Genomic DNA, 17,635 nt, shown 5'->3' with positions numbered 1-17,635 from the left:
AGTTTATAAAAAAAAAAAACATGTTGTAGGCCTATATATATATCAGGGTACCGTCGTCGGTGTATGAATGAGTGAATGAATGGGTGAATGTGAGGCAATCTGTAAAGCGCTTTGGTGGCAATGAGTCTGTTGCAAGCGCCTATATAGTCCATTTTGTGTGGAAATAAACTCATAATTTTATTTTGGACGTGTAAATGCTTATTGAGGGATTATTGGGGATATATATATATATATATATATATATAGTTTAAGTCTGGCAAGGCAAAGTTTATACAAGTATCCTGATCATGTTATTCCTGTTTGTTTATCCAAACACAAGGATGTGTTCAAAATATCATGAACCCTAAAGCTCACACAAAAACTTATTTTTAAAGCCATTTATTTTTTATGATATTGTGATTGCATTAATGAACAAGAGCACCATTTACTTAACTTCTTAGCCTAGTAGTTATTCATATTGTATTATGTAGTTTGGTGATCTATTCTTTTTTGATTTGTTCTTCTCTTTCTCTGCAGGTTCCTTAATCCCTGTCCTTTTTTAAAAAAAACATCACCTCATTACATCGAAAAAAAGGCACTTTTAAGAGCCACATTTGTCTTGTATTTTGTTACTCTCTCTACTGTTGTATTGTGTTCTCTCTCTCAGATCATCCCGGAAACAAGCAGGTAAGATTTTTTCTACATTAATGTTTATTAAAATGTAGACTCCAGATCTAGTTTTGTATCTTGGAAAGGTATACAACATAATCACAAGTCATGGGTCTGAATTAGAATATATCTGAGGTTATTATTACGTACCTGTGCCTAGCATCAGGTAAAGTTTGTGTCATTGAGTGTAAAAAGCAACAGCTTTTTTGCTACAGCAGGTCCCAGTCACAGCCAGAGTCGAAAGACTGGTGTCTCTCATGTCAGGGCTCCGGAAACCAGTGCGGAAATGACCATTGACTTTCCTTCCGTTACTGCAGGTGTGTTATTTATTTTGACTTCACTGGTTCAAAACAGTATGTTCATTTATTATAAAATCGCCATTGTTCAATGCTACTGTTTTTAAATATTGTGCATTGTTTTAACAGAGTCCTTCCTTCAAGAGCTTAAACGCTCACTGGGTGAGGACATACATGAAGATGAAATGGCACTTCAAGCCTCAGCAGACTGGTCGACTCGAAAGAGCCTCATATCAGGGTGGTGGGAGAAAGAGAGACCCCGACTGGTCAACACCATGGTGGCTCGACAACATGCGGCAACTCGGATCTGCCAACATTGTGGAAATGGTCCAGCCGTTATCCGTTGTTGTGACTGCCGACCACACCCATTCCTCTGTGGCCAGTGTGATGTCAGGGTCCACCAAGGTCAAGTGTTCCACAACAGGGATTCGATGACACTTGCATTTTTTCATCCATTGCCTCCCACAACTTGTGTTGTGGAGAGGGTTCTAACCCAGTGTGGTAAGTTGTAGTTTTTAAGTCACATTCTTAGACTTGACTGAAAAACGAAATGCTGTTTTCTGATAGGTCGATGAAGCCGTCAAGTGCATCTTGTTTAAAATAGTTTCCAGTAAATAAATGTTATTGTTTAATTCTCATCCATGTGTTTTTTTGTTTGTTTTTAAGAGCGTCTTGTTCCTTTGGAGATGCCAGAGACAATATGCGGTTGTCTACAAGTATCATCCAGTGTCATCGCAGGACAGTCCATAGTTGTGGTTACAATGAATGGTAAGAAGAACTTTATGGGTTTGGGTGGGGGTCACTTCTGTAGAATTTTCTTTTTGATTTTCTCTGATTTTCTTTATCATGGATGGAAATCCAGAGGTGTCAATAGGTTGTGTGTTGATTAGATTGGCTGGGCCCACCTATGTGGAGGAAAACAATTAACCTTTGTTTGAATGGGGATAGTTAATTTGCCTGTCAAAATGTTTGTAGAAGTGTCCTCCTGATCCATCCTTAGTCAAATGTTCCCATATCAGTTGTCAGAATGACACAGTTTGGTCTGTCAGAATTAACTTTGTGTATATATTTCCTTCTTTTTCCAGGGCGATATGATCTCAGATTGCCTCAGATTATATGCAAAGCATGTGAAGCCACTTGGAGTCCTGGAGTGGATGACCTGATCCGTAATGACTACTGGCCTGCCACTTCTCACTATTCAACTGTGTACGCAACAGATGTCCTTTTTTCTTTTGAAGAGCTGAAGATGGCTGCACCAGGGATGTCTAGCCAAGCATTTCTTAGAATGCTGGATCAACGCACTGTTCGCTTTGGCCGTGTAAGTATTTGTGGTAATAATTGCGTAACTCCATATATAATACTATGAGGGCATGATGATGATGATGATAGTACACATGAACAGAGCCATTAGACCCTTTATAGACAACCATAAACTCATGTTCTCAAGGCCGGACTTACCATTGGGCTTGACTGGGCTCAAGCCCATGGGCCCCGCCCAATAGGGGGCCCCGCCCGTTTACGTTTGATTTTTTCAATAATATGTCAGTCATTTAATTTTTCATTTAAAGTTTGTTGATTGGTCTAGCATTGTTACCTGGCCCTGCCCTGCCATGAAAAATGTAATTTAATTAGCTAAATTAAATGTCAGTCATCTTGAGGTTTGCTGATTGGTTATTGGCAGTTACGTAGTGCCTCGTTTACTGCCGAACCGTTGAAAAAACCTGTCCGCATTAGACAGTAGCCGCGTTTCCATTACCCTTCAAATTGCGCAAATTGAAATTGCGAATTGAAAATAAGCACAATGGAAACACGTCAATTTCGCAAAAACTCCCGTTTATCGCAAAAAAGTTTTTACACTCTCATGAGGAGGTTTTTCAGGCAATTCGAAAAAGGAATATTTCGCAAAACTGCAATGGAAACCGTTTTTGCGCATTTACAGTCACCTGACTTAGAAGACGCGGTGTGTTTGAGGTCCATGTACAGCTACGCAAATAATAATAATTTTATATTATTTTATTATAACATTTAATAGGCTATATTTAGAAGAGGCTTTTATGCAAAAAAGGAACAAAGCTGAGTGTGGAGCGCGCACTGCATGACACGGAGGCGCGAGCGCGAACACTTGCATTTTCCTATCAACAGTGGAAACAACTTAAAATAGCCTAGGCTACTCTATCATTTCTTGTCATACAGAAAATAATAATACATTATTCCCATCTACTTTTATTTGTGTAAACTCACAATAACAAGAAAATGTTGTGCTTTTGTAAAATAAAATAAAACAATCAGACGCTTTCATGATCTCCGTAAACTGGAGCGCGAGAACTGAAACAAAATATAGCTTATGTAGGCTAAAGCTTGAAATGTCCACTTTAAATCGAACAAATTCGAATCGAAAGCTAATACCTTCTGATTAATCCGTATGAAAGGTGCATTTCTCTCCAAAAGCGCATCTGCTTAACAGCGGAGATGGAGATGTGATTTTAGCCAAAACAATAGTTTATTAATAATATTAATGGCTCTTCTCATTCAGCACTGCGGGAAAAACATCAATTCCATGTTCTAATTTGGCCTTAGAAAACCAGTCAAATCGACATGTTTTCCATATTAATTTGTGAATATTTTAAATGTTTAATAAAGGGGCAAAAATCTGAAAATTCGTCGATATTTACTTTTTTGCGCAGCAGTTGGTGTAGCCAGTTCAAATTAAAATTTTGGTGTTCAACTTTGCGTTTTAAAAAGACAACAACCGTTCATTTTTCGTTTTTCAATTACGGGTTAAAAAAGGAAAAACGAATGGACACAAAAGTAGCCTACATGGATCGTTTGGACAGAATACGAGACAGAGTTCTTTATTAAATTCATAAAAGAAACAATAATTAGCCTATACAATAATTAGCCTATACTGGATTCTAAATCTCAAAGAAATGCCACAATCAAAACATATGTTTTCCAGGTAAATAAGTGTTTTATTCTCATTCTGACCAAGACATTTGTGCATTGCAATAAACTTATGATCACTTTGAACTTTTTTAATCATTATGTATTTATTGGAAAAAACTTTTTCAAGCTTCAATCAGTGGTCATATAAATAAATTATTACGTTTTTTTAACATGTAACACTGTCTACGGTACCAGTCACCTTTTGAAAGTAGCTTTGCACTTCAAATAACGATTGGATCGATTATATTGTTACGCCACCAGATGGCGACAAATGACTTTAAAAAAAACATTTGTCATTGAATCGTTCATTCAGGAGATTCGTTAAAAAATGCTGATTCATCTATGAAGCAAGTGTATTTGATTGAGGAATTGAATCATTCATTCAAACCAAAGTTTTTTTTTTTTTTATATAATTCAGATTAATTAAACATTTTTAATAGACTTCAGCAATTAACATAAATTATGTTATTTTGTTTAGTTGTTTGTTCAGAATCGTGATCTCTACTTTTTATTCTCAGTTTATCCAGAATTGTGTAGCTCTAATACATAGCTTGTGTATGTATCATTTGTGTTCTATTTAAAGTAATGTATAGCCTAGAAGGCAGGGCCCGAAAGTGACTCAAGCCCAGGGGCCTCCACCAACCTAAGTCCTGCCCTGCATGTTCTCTCATCAGCAGTTTGCACTGCGACATTTATGAAAAAACAGGTCATTCTGAAGATCTCAAATTCAACTCCAATGGCTACCGACTTTGACATCTTTTCCCCAATATCATTTCCTGATCCCAGAAGTGTTCCCTTGGATTAATGGGCTAAACATTGCACAGGCTTAATTCTAAACAGTATGGAAGCCGTTGTAGCCCTCTTTGCGTATAGATTTAGACTGAATGTCAAACAATATCCGGTATGTTTAATGGCCAGGTCCCCCAAATACACCAGTGTATAGTGTATGAGTGAAGTTTACACAAGTTTACTCAGCTACCGTTCGGACGCTCTTGCTTACTGCTCCGCGCTTTGCTCTATCGCTTTTATATTTTATATTTTATCTTCTATATTTTTATAGTTTAGCTCCTTTTATCACCTAATTTTAACTTCAGCAAATCAGCACAGTGCTCAAACGACAAAGTTTGGATTACCACAAAAACGCAGAATTCTTCTACCCGACCAGCTTACATTCCGGGGAAAGGAAAACACAACTGCCTACAAGGATAAGAGAGAAAATGCCTCTTCTGGAATCTACTTGCTGCACTAACTGCCACAGACTTTTACAAAGGATTGCAGTTCTTGAAACAAAGTTATTTACGGGACCACCAAACCAGACGGAACACACAATAGAGCTTCGTCATGGACACCCTCAGCATATAGCCGGTGAGTCCCATGAAACTAGTGCTCCTCGACAGGTAGAGAAACAAGCCGATCGACTTACAAATCGATGGCACAAACAGGGAGCGAGACCCAAAGGCACTCGAGACATCAGATTGTCACGAGCCCCACATATTGCCGCAGTAGCATCCTCTACCCCAGATACAGCTCTGACAAGGATGGCAAACACTGGTCTCCCACCAACACCTATACATCTTGAGAACAGATTTGAAGTACTAATGAATGTAAATGAGGAATCCCCAAACGTGATGAATGTGATCGAACACAGACTGTATCAGCCAGTAGCTAACACTGATGCTAACTGGCGCTCAAGGTCGAGCAGACAGCGGCACTCAGCTCAGAGCACAGCCGAGCCCAGTACTCTGATAGTGGGAGACTCCATAATCAGAAACATTAGCAGCAGGGATACAACTACATGCTGCCTTTCACAAGCAACAACTTCTGATATAAACAGGGAACTTCAGAACATTCTGATGAAACATAAGACTGCAAATCGACTCATAATTCATGTGGGGAAGAATGATATTCATAAAGAGCAGTCAGAACTCCTTAAGAAGGATTTCAATGAACTTTTTGAAACACTTAAAAGACTGAAAGTTCAAACATTCATCAGTGGACCACTCCCAGCAAGAGGAACAAACAGGTTTTCTCGGCTGCTTGGGATTAATACATGGCTGCAAAAAACCTGCAATATAAAAGGAGTAAACTTCATTGACAACTTCAATCTTTTCTGGAGTCAGAGACAACTATTTCATCGGGATGGCCATCACCCAAACAAACTTGGTTCAAGAGTGTTAAAGGACAATATCGACTTCTCCCTCAATCATCCTTCTGCAGTGTGTGTCAATCTGAACGACACACACACACCTGGAAACAGTATGAATGAACACGGGACTTCACTTCAGCAACAAGATGGACATGCGGTTGACATATCACACAAGGACAATGATAACACCACTGAGCCACAACAACCTCTGCTCACGGACACAATCTCAGCTGAGCCCTGCCCACAGAGCTCACCACAGACAGACATATTAGAACTGCTCCAAGATTCAGCACCCAAGGACGACTTCCTGGAAAACAGCCAGGGAAGCCAGGACAGCATATCACAGCCTCCTATAACACCTGAGCAACAGCCCCTTTCACCAGATACTTTCTCACTCTCGCCAGCGACTCCACTCCTGTGCTTCTCACAGAAAATGGAAGAATTAGTGCATGCTGGAACCAGACTATCCCACTCTTTTGCTGCAAGCCCCCAGATACCAACCAAAAATCGTCAGGCACCTCAAACACCGAAGCCTGCGCGCCGAGCTCGCCCGCCCCCTCCTCCTGTGAGAGCTCTTCGGCCTCTTCGGCCAAAACGCCAGGGCCCACACCCTCCTCCATCTGCTCGAGGTGAACCAAAAACAACTGATACCAGCTCTCAGTGATGTGTTTTGGGTTCCTGTTATGATAACAGTAACTTTCTCAAATGTTTACAGAACAAGCGGGAACCCAGTGTGCCTGTATCTTTCTCTATTGCTGTTCTATTACAAGATAGAAAGTCTAAGGCCTTCAATAGCCGTACAGCAAACCCAACTAATCTGGTGCCTACTACATGTCAAACTAAGATTGCTGTGGGGACAAAAAGTAAGACTGTTAAGTTAGCACTTTTAAACATTCGCTCACTTAAAAATAAATCACTTCTAGTCAACGACTTAATAACCACAAACAACCTGGATTTTATGCTTCTAAATGAAACCTGGCTAGAAGACAGCTGCAGTGCAACAATCCTCAATGAAACAGCCCCTCCTAACTTTACTTTTATGAGTGTCTGCAGAGCTGTAAAGAGAGGTGGGGGTCTAGCTGCTCTTTTTAAAGATATCTATCAATGTAAGCAAATATCATTTGGGAATTACCCGTCTTTCGAATATCTGGGTACTGTGTTAAAAGGTGCTCCTCGCATTTTACTTATCATTATTTACAGGCCTCCAAAATATTCTCCAGCCTTTGCTGAGGACTTTACAGAACTGTTATCAACAATTACCTCAGAGTTTGACTGTTTTGCCATTGCTGGAGATTTTAACATTCACATAGATAATGCAGAAAACAATATGACAAAAGAAATCAAAACTGTTTTAAAAACTTTTGATCTGACTCAGCATGTACATGGACCCACACACAATCATGGACACACTCTAGATTTACTTATCAGTAAGGGTCTAAACATCTCATCGATTGTTATTAAGGATGTGGCACTGTCTGATCATTTCTGTATTTTCTTTGATATATTGATCTCTCCTGCCACTGAAGCTGGATCTGTGTCTGTCAAGAAGAGATGCTTAAATGAGAACACTAGTGTACTATTTATGAAGGCTATATCCTTAACACCAAGCATATCTGCTGACTCTGTTGATTTTCTCCTTGATTCTTTTAACTCAAAAGTTAAAAATATAATTGATGATATTGCTCCTGTTAAAGTCAGGAAGAAGAGTGGCAGACAAAAAGCACCTTGGAGAAACTCAACAGCAGTGCAAAATATGAAAAGACAATGCAGAAAAGCAGAGCGCATGTGGCGGAAGACAAAACTTGTAGTCCATTATAACATATACAAAGACAGCCTGCATGCTTTCAATATGGAACTAGGCAAAGCTAGACAGACTTTCTTCTCAAATATTATAAACAGCAATTTAAACAACACACGCACTCTTTTTGCTACTGTAGAGAGACTGACAAACTCCCCAAGCCAGATTCCCAGTGAAATGCTCTCAAACAGCAAGTGCAGTGAGTTTGCTTCTTTCTTCTCTGAGAAAATCAATAATATCAGAAAGGTGATCAGCACATCCTTGAGTTGCACTGGGGTCAGACAGATCAGACCACCTGAGAAAGTAGTTACTATGTCTGACTTCAAAGAAATTGATGGCAAAATTTTGGAAGAAACCGTACAACACCTTAAAACATCAACATGCGCTCTTGACACACTTCCCACATCTTTCTTCAAAATTGTGCTAAACAGTTTAGAAGCAGATCTTCTAGAAGTGGTAAATGCCTCACTTCTCTCTGGGAGTTTTCCAAACTCCCTGAAAACTGCAGTTGTCAAGCCCCTCCTGAAAAAGAGCAATCTGGATAAGACCATATTAAGCAACTATAGACCGATCTCAAATCTTCCTTTCATAGGCAAGATCATTGAAAAAGTTGTCTTCAATCAGCTGAACAAATTCTTAAGCTCGAATGGATACTTTGACAATTTTCAATCTGGTTTCCGACCGCACCACAGCACAGAGACAGCGCTCATAAAGATAATAAACGATATTCGCTTAAATACTGATTCAGGAAAATTATCAGTGCTGGTACTACTCGACCTCAGTGCTGCATTTGACACTGTTGATCACAACATACTTCTTGACAGGCTGGAAAACTGGGTGGGGCTTTCTGGGATAGTCCTAAAATGGTTCAGGTCATACTTAGATGAGAGAGGTTATTATGTGAGTATAGGAGACCATAAGTCTGAGTGGACATCCATGACATGCGGAGTCCCTCAAGGCTCAATTCTTGCGCCACTCCTGTTCAACCTGTATATGCTCCCAATGAGCCAAATAATGAGAAATAACCAAATTGCTTACCACAGCTATGCAGACGACACACAGCTGTACTTAGCCCTATCGCCTAACGATTACAGCCCCATTGACTCCCTGTGCCGATGCATTGACGAAGTCAACAGTTGGATGTGTCAAAACTTTCTTCAATTAAACAAAGACAAAACTGAAGTTATTGCGTTTGGAAACAAAGATGAAGTTCTCAAGGTGAACGCATACCTTCACTCTAGGGGTAAAACAACTAAACATCAAGTCAGGAATCTTGGTGTGACACTAGAGTCAGACCTTAGTTTCAGTAGTCATGTCAAAGCAATAACTAAATCAGCATACTATCATCTGAAAAATATTGCAAGAATCAGATGCTTTGTTTCCAGACAAGACTTAGAGAAACTTGTGCATGCTTTCATCACCAGCAGGGTGGATTATTGTAATGGACTCCTCACTGGCCTTCCCAAAAAGACCATAAGACAGTTGCAGCTCATACAGAACGCTGCCGCCAGGATTCTGAGCAGAACCAGAAAATATGAACATATCACACCAGTCCTCAGGTCTTTACACTGGCTCCCAGTTAGATTTAGGATTGATTTTAAAGTATTATTACTGGTATATAAATCATTCAATGGCCTAGGACCTCAATACATTGCAGATATGCTCACTGAATATAAACCCAACAGATCACTCAGATCATTAGGATCATATCAGCTAGAAATACCAAGGGTTCATTCTAAACATGGTGAGTCTGCTTTTAGCTATTATGCCAGCCGCAGCTGGAACCAGCTTCCAGAAGAGATCAGATGTGCTCCTACTGTAGTCACATTCAAATCCAGACTCAAAACACATCTGTTTAGCTGTGCATTTACTGAATGAGCACTGTGCCGCTGTTCGTCCGACTGTTTGTACTGTACTGTATTTTACTCTATTTTTCTAAACTGTTTTAATTATTCTTATTTCTTTTAATTATTTTAATTTCTCCTATGTCAGCAGGGCATTTAGCCCGAAACTGTAAATGCCCACTCAGAAGGTGATAATGTGAAAGTGATTAATGTGGGTTTGAAAGTAGAACAGTATTTAAATGACGATATTAAAGTTTTCGTCTGAGAAAAAATGTGAACGCAGTGCTAAAGTGCTAAAGAAAGTGAAAAGAACGTGTGAGTAAATGAGGGAGAAAAGAAAGTTAAAGGAAAGTTGATAGATGGAAGTCGTAAGAAGATTGAAGGTTAAAAGAAGGTTGAAAGATTTAAGTCTTAAGGGAATCCTTTGAAAGAAAGATCTATAATAAATATTCTTTTTTATTTTTTAAAAGTACTGTATTTTATTTTATTTTTTCTAAACTGTTTTAATTATTCTTATTTCTTTTCATTATTTTAATTTCTTCTATGTAAAGCACTTTGAATTGCCATTGTGTATGAAATGTGCTATATAAATAAACTTGCCTTGCCTTGCCTTGCCATTGTTTATTTCCTTTGATATGTATTCTAAGGAGTGGTAACAAAGTTTGTACAAACATCCCAAAATATATCCATTTAGAACATTTTACTTCAGTGTAGTATATTGTTTAATTTGATCCGTTTTACTGTTCTCTTTTGTTCTCTTTTACTGAACTCTTCTTTGAAACAGAGCGGAAACATCACAGCAGACAGCTTCCGGAAAAGCTTCTTGGAGTGGGGAGCTGTCCGATTCGAAGTGGACAAATTATGCCAGGAGGACCACTTTGACTGCCCAGCTTGCAACCCAGACATGCTTGCAGTATCCGTTGATGGAAACCGTAAGCACTACAGATTCAAGAGTGCAGCAAGGTACTGTGTGTGCATTGACGGTCCATTACTTTGAAAGTAACTGCTGTGAATTCAAAATCATATGAATATTTAAAGTTAATATGTATCTCTTTTATTTAGATCGGAGGAAAAAGCCATCTTTGATGGCGTGTTCATCGCGAATGATGATGACGTTGCAAAATTCGTGGACTATGTCCATACCTCGACCAGTCATGTAAACTTGCACAACTTCACTATATTTACCTATAAAACACCACGTCCTACAGAGTACTTTGTTTGAACAAGTTTGGACTGTTCATCTTCCATGTTTTAGGTCTCTGGAAGAGGTGTCTGTGGAGGGCAATGGTCAGCGGCGCGTGAAACGTCTCAGAAGTCCTCAGGAAAAACAGACGAGGAGGGCCTGGAACTCGCTGTATGTCGTCATGGGGTTCTCCTTCGTGCCCTCAATATGTTCAGGGGGGAGATTTTTGCCTACCCCCTGTACCTACAAAAGCAAATGGCCTGTAAGCCAGTTACATTTTTTGCAATGGATGTGGCATGCAAATACTGGCCTTACCTCCAGAGAGTGACAGAGAAATGCCCTGAGCTTCAGGATCTCCTCACCATTACCCCTTTTCCACCAACAAGAACCGGGTGCTGGTTCAGAGCTAGAGCTATTGCCAGTTCGGAGTTGGTTCGACTGACGAACCGGTTTGCGTATCCACCGGCCAGAGAGCCACAACAGAGCTATATCTTACGTCACTGCATACGTATCATGTTGCCCAGCAACGCTAGTGCGGCAGCGCCAAACACAAACACACCAGACTTGTTCGAGATGCATCGGCTTCTCGCAGAACGATCAGCACATGAAATCAAAGCACTGCGAAAGCGATCAAAAAGCACAAGGAGTCGTATGATCTCCAAACACTCCCGCAGCTCTGATCGGTCCACGCTGCTCCGATGCATCTCGAACAAGGCATCAACAATAATAGACGTTGCGTTACTATGGATGCTCATGGGTTTGCGAAAATAAATCGGCATCCAAACACGGCGAATCCAACGCGTTCGTGCAGCTCGCCGTAACTTACATAGACGGATATTATAATCGAGCTGCTATTAGCTCGACTAGCTGCTATTTAAAAATGGCGGTCACAAGTTTCTCTTCAGTCTTGTTGGCCACGGTAACCCCGCCCCCAGCCTCTGACGCAAGCGGTTCTTTCTTGGCTCCGTTCTAGACCCTGCAATGATTTGGTGCTACTTAAGAACCAGTTTTACTGGTTCGGAGCTGGTGCTTTGGCGGTGGAAAAACAAAGAACCGATTTGAAACTAGGCTCTGGCTCCGAACCAGCACCAGCTCTGCCTTGGTGGAAAAGGGGTAAATGAGGCCATTTCTTTCTGTTTTTCATGCCAAAGCTCATGATTTCAAATGTGAGGTAAGAAAAAATGATTGTCCATGACATTTTCTTTCCCTGAAATCCTGCATAAGATTGTTGCCACTTAGGTTTTCTTTTTTTGTTTTCTTTTCTAAAGGTAAAATGGAGTGGAGCATACCAGTAAATTTTGATCCTGATGACAATGGTGAGCCACTTTGAGCTCATGCATATATGCTGACTCTGAAAATATAAAGCTCAGAATATTCAACATAAATGGATGGATCGATTACAATACCATCATCCTATTTTATTTGATGTGAGGATAATAAGGAAGGGCAGTGCAATATTAAAAAATACACATCGATTCTTTAGAATCGCGTGGAAAGACAGTATGTCACGTTATAAAAAGGCCCTAAAAGCGGCCAGGGCTGAGCACCTCCGCAAACTAATAGAAAACAAGCAAAACAATCCAAGGTTTTTATTTAACACCGTGGCTAGACTAACAAATAAACAGACGTCACCCGAACAAAATATCCCGTTACAGTTCAGTAGTAATGATTTCATGAACTTCTTCACTGAGAAAATAGAAAGCATCAGAACCACAATTGTAAACGTTCAATCTTCAATCGCGCCTTATAATTCAGCTTCAATTATCACCCCGCAAGAACAATTACAGTGCTTTACAACTATAGAACAAAAAGAGTTAAATAAACTTATCACTTCATCTAAAACAACAACATGTTTATTAGATCCTATACCAACTAAACTACTGAAAGAAGTGTTACCTGTAGTGGAAGAGCCTCTCCTCAATATTATTAACTCGTCTTTATCTTTAGGTCATGTTCCAAGAACATTTAAACTGGCAGTTATAAAACCTCTCATTAAGAAACCACAATTAGATCATAATAATCTAGCAAATTATAGACCCATTTCAAATCTTCCATTTATGTCTAAAATATTAGAAAAAGTGGTGTCCGCTCAACTGGGCTCTTTCTTGCAACAAAATGATATCTATGAAAAGTTTCAGTCTGGATTCAGACCGCATCATAGCACTGAAACTGCGCTCGTTAAAATCACAAATGATTTACTTTTAGCTTCTGACCAAGGCTGTATCTCAATACTAGTTTTACTTGATCTTAGTGCTGCGTTCGATACTATAGATCATACATTACTCTTAGATCGACTACAAAATTATACTGGTGTTCAAGGACAAGCACTAAGCTGGTTCAAATCATACCTATCTGACCGCTACCATTTTGTCTATTTAAATGGAGAAAAATCGATCATAACTCCAGTAAACTATGGAGTGCCGCAGGGATCTGTGTTAGGCCCTCTGTTATTCTCAATATATATGATGCCACTTGGAAATATTATAAGGAAACATGGAATTAGTTTCCATTGTTATGCTGATGACACTCAAATATATATTTCATCACGGCCGGATGAAAACGCTAAATTTTCCAAATTGACAGAGTGTGTTAAAGATATAAAAGATTGGATGACGCATAATTTTCTTTTATTAAATCCAGACAAGACAGAGGTAATACTTATCGGTTCAAAAAACCGCCCTCAAAACCTCGCACAATACAACTTTAACATCATAGGATGTCCTGTTACTTTATCCTCTACAGTAAAAGACCTGGGTGTTATACTCGATTGCAACCTGTCTTTTGAAAATCATATTTCATATGTTACAAAAACAGCCTTTTTCCACCTTAGAAACATTGCTAAGCTACGTAATATGCTATCAGTTTCTGATGCAGAAAAGTTAGTTCATGCATTCATGACCTCGAGACTGGATTACTGTAATGCTTTATTAGCTGGTTGTCCTGCATCCTCTATAAACAAGCTACAGTTAGTCCAAAATGCCGCCGCTAGAGTTCTTACGAGATCAAGAAAATATGATCATATAACACCGATTTTATCATCACTGCATTGGTTACCTATAAAGCTCCGTATTAATTATAAGATATTGCTACTGACTTATAAAGCCCTAAACGGCTTAGCTCCAGTCTATTTAACGGATCTTCTATCACCCTATAATCCATCGCGCTCTTTAAGATCACTAAATTCAAGGCTTTTGGTCATACCTAGGATATCCAGAACCACCAAAGGAGGGAGAGCATTTTCACATTTGGCTCCAAAACTCTGGAATAGTCTTCCTGATACTGTTCGTTGCTCAGACTCGCTCTCCCAGTTTAAAACTAGATTAAAGTCGCATCTCTTCAGCCAGGCATTCATATAATCCCACAGTTCAAACTACAATCCGGCCTCTAGCTCATAAATGCCAGAGGAGAACTGGCCCCCGACTGAGCCTGGGTTCTCCCAAGGTTTTTTTTTTTCTCCATTAGGTCACCTGATGGAGTTTTAGGACACCATTAGGTCACTTGATGGAGTTTTTCGGTTCCTTGCCACTGTTGCCTTTGGCTTGCTCAGTTGGGGATATTTTGGGGATATTTAATTTAATTTTATCAATCAATAAATTCCTCTTGAAACAAACTTTGTTGTATTATTTTAATTTAATACTGTGAAGCTGCTTTGATACAATCTGTATTGTGAAAAGCGCTATACAAATAAACTTGACTTGACTTGACTATTTCTTCACTATCCTGTGCTATTTACCTAACCCTTTCATGGGACAGTAATCAAATGGCACAAGACAGCAGATTAATAGTTCCATAGTACTGTAAGTTATTATCTCTGAAAAGTTTGTGATTCAAGTCTGCACAGTTTCTTCTCCTACTGCTACTGGAAAGAAAGGTGATAATCTCATATTTTTTATTTTTGCAGGACGCATAGACATGCGCTGGAACCAACAAAAGTTTGACAACTTGGCTTCTACCCTTGCCCGCCGATATCGGAAGGTAAAGACACCAGTTTTCCCTTATGCAAAAATGCATAGCGATATTGTAAAATAAAATATTAAATGTTCATACCATATATATTGATAGTCCACGTATATACGAATATACTGTATATTTAATTAGTGTTGTATGTGGTTTTCTAATAGTGAAGGTACTTCACAATCCTTATCAACAATTGTCAAAGTTGTAGGCGTTTCCCTCATTGTCATTTATGTTTGAAGGCCAAAATAGCCCTGCAATGCCAGTTGCATAACCTGGAGGCCATGAAAACGGTAATGGACATCTCAGACAGTCAACTGGAGAGGTGGATCTTTGATGTCAATGAGTGGGCAGAAGGTAGGATATACTGTTTTATACTGTTTGATATGGTGCTTGATGTATCACTTCTGACTAAGCTTGGCTGCAATTCCAAAGAGGCTCATTGTAATTAGGGGTGCAACGGATCAAAAAACTCACGGTTCGGATCGTTTCTCGGATCAGAGTCACGGATCGGATCATTTTTCGGATCAGCAAAATTTAATTTTATTTTTTTATTAACACTTTTAAATTGTTAAATTAAAATATATAAAATCAACTTAAAGTGCACAAGGCATAATATCTTCTTTTTAACATAATTAATGAAAAACAACTTAAAGTGCAACATAAAAAGGCATCTCCTTCCTTTAAACATGGACCAATGCTTTATGTGTTTCCACTGTCATATAGGGCTGTCAAAATTGCTCAAAAATGACGTTCGAATATTCCCTCTAAAAAACACATATTCGAATTATTCGAACATCTGGTTGCGCATTTTGTCAATGACGCGCATTAGGCCTATGTCAATAACAGGACAAATTAATACAAAGAGACAAAACTACTTGTGTAGTTCATTTAAGTTTAAACATATTTGACAACGTATTACCTTGCTCGCTCGCACTCGCAGGCACTCTTTCTCTCTCTCTCTCTCGCCGTCACCCATGCAGCGTTCACACCAAACGCGAATAGAGCGTCTGGCGCATGTCTATGGTCTGGCGCGAGTGATTTCAATGTGAAGTCAATGTAAAGACGCGTTTACGCACGTCTGGAGGTTTTGCGGCGCGAATGAGGCGTCACGCTCTCTGCGGTTCATAATGCTCGCCATGACCACGCTGTGTGTGGACTGAACATGCGCACAACTTTTTTTTCATCAATCAATCCGCGGATCACGTGAGTGCCGAACCGAAGATATTGATCCGAACGGATCACGGATCAATGATGATCCGTTGCACCACTAATTGTAATCGTAGTCAAAGAGCACATACTCTGATTGCTGATGACGTGTGGACAAGATTATCCCCATGGGGACAATAAAGAACCTAACTATACTCAAATTTAGCTACAAGTGTAGCCTCTCAGTTACAGAGAAGTATGAAAAGATTGTTGAGGCTTTATTTTGCTCATACACCAAAAATATTTTTTCATGGAATCAAGAAGCATATTTCTTATCTCTTCATTTCTTCCTCTCAGCAACAACATCCCCAAATGATGCTGATGTTGCCAGCCGAATAGAGGAGCTGGTGGCAAGTGTTAAGAGGAGGTCCCAGCGTCTTTATAAGGACAGTGATGGATGCAAAAATCCGCCGAAAGATCAGGGAGGAAAAAAAAATCGTAAATTCTGTAGTGGAGAAGTATAACACCTTGGTTCCTAATGCAGAAAAACTGACATTGGACACCATTCTATCTGACGAGATTGTTTGGCCATGGCAGCTTACACACGGTGGTATGTACACAATTCCGTTGACTTTGTGAAATAGTCACATAGTAGGACAAAATCTGTCATGCCTCGATTGTAACCCCAGAAAATATTGAAATACTAATCTTAATTACAACCGACTTATGTTTCATCTATGTATTTCAGACTCTGTAGATCTAAGGACAAAGAGGAAGGCGTTCGACATTGTGATGGCAGTAAGGAGACTTGAGCAGGAGAAGAGGATTCTTATTGCAGAGATGAACAAGCATTGGAAGTCTCTTTGCACCCGTGCAGACACCCTGAAGCAGATGTCATCCCAGCTTTCTAATGTGACATCAGGTATGTATTTGTTATACTTGGCATACATTACAATGTTTCTGAATGTTTCTGATTAATAAAGGCTCAATGTGTTTTAACATGTAAGGTGAGACGTGGGGCCTGCTTCAAGATGGTATCCGAGGTCTACAGAGCTTGACGATGAAGAACAAGGAAGCAAGCAACAGCCTTGCAAAGCATGCAAAGAAATGTTATGTTTATGTTAACATTTGTTTATGTTGTTTTTTATTGTAAGTAAATGTCGGATGTATGATAAAATAATATGTTAAGTTTTATGTGTGAAGTATTTGAACTCAAGGCAAATATCCCTCTGGGGACAATAAAGGAGGCTATCGCCTGCAAAATGGGCTTCATGATTATATGTAAAAATGTAAACGTTGTCATAGGACTATAGCAAGCACATCATTGGAAAGGTCTCAAACCTCAACAGTAACATATGTCAGTCTGAAGAGGATACAATACTCCTGGTTTGAATTATTGACCTCTGCTCTGAACCTTGAACCCAGTACATGTTTGTACAGGCTTGTCATTTAGCAACAGAATGTGCTACACACATAGGACCAGCTCTTATAGAAAGCTCTGGACCTTAGCTGTCATGCAGATATGGTCTCCAATGTTTAACCACTGTAAGCACTGTCAAATGTGGTAATAAGCTATTTTGACTTATTTAACGATTCAATTTTTAAAATCTGATGAGACCAGTGTGTTCCCCATCCCCCCCAAAAACAGGGTATATCCAAAATTCTACACTGCCA

General features: G+C 39.4%; 1 protein-coding gene and 1 long non-coding RNA gene across 2 annotated transcripts in view; one reads left to right on the top strand and one right to left on the bottom strand.

The window, feature by feature from the left end:
* Positions 1–17,635, bottom strand: part of LOC309512928 — a 156,683-nt gene that overhangs the window by 132,953 nt on the left and 6,095 nt on the right. The window lies entirely within an intron of this gene.
* LOC309476722 (uncharacterized protein) lies at positions 842–16,337 on the top strand (the record flags this gene model as incomplete). The annotated part of the gene is made up of 11 exons (XM_082139898.1): positions 842–965; positions 1,074–1,445; positions 1,611–1,712; positions 2,030–2,262; positions 10,460–10,638; positions 10,738–10,831; positions 10,931–11,120; positions 12,127–12,174; positions 14,760–14,833; positions 15,055–15,158; positions 16,319–16,337. Exons 1-11 carry the CDS (start codon positions 935–937, stop codon positions 16,335–16,337), a joined length of 1,446 nt encoding a protein of 481 aa, XP_081996024.1. The 5' UTR covers positions 842–934.

This window comes from Leuciscus leuciscus (assembly GCF_965113295.1).
Source record: "Leuciscus leuciscus genome assembly, chromosome: 1".
Classification (NCBI taxonomy): Eukaryota; Metazoa; Chordata; class Actinopteri; order Cypriniformes; family Leuciscidae; genus Leuciscus; species Leuciscus leuciscus.
This window is presented reverse-complemented; position numbering and strand designations above follow the sequence as displayed.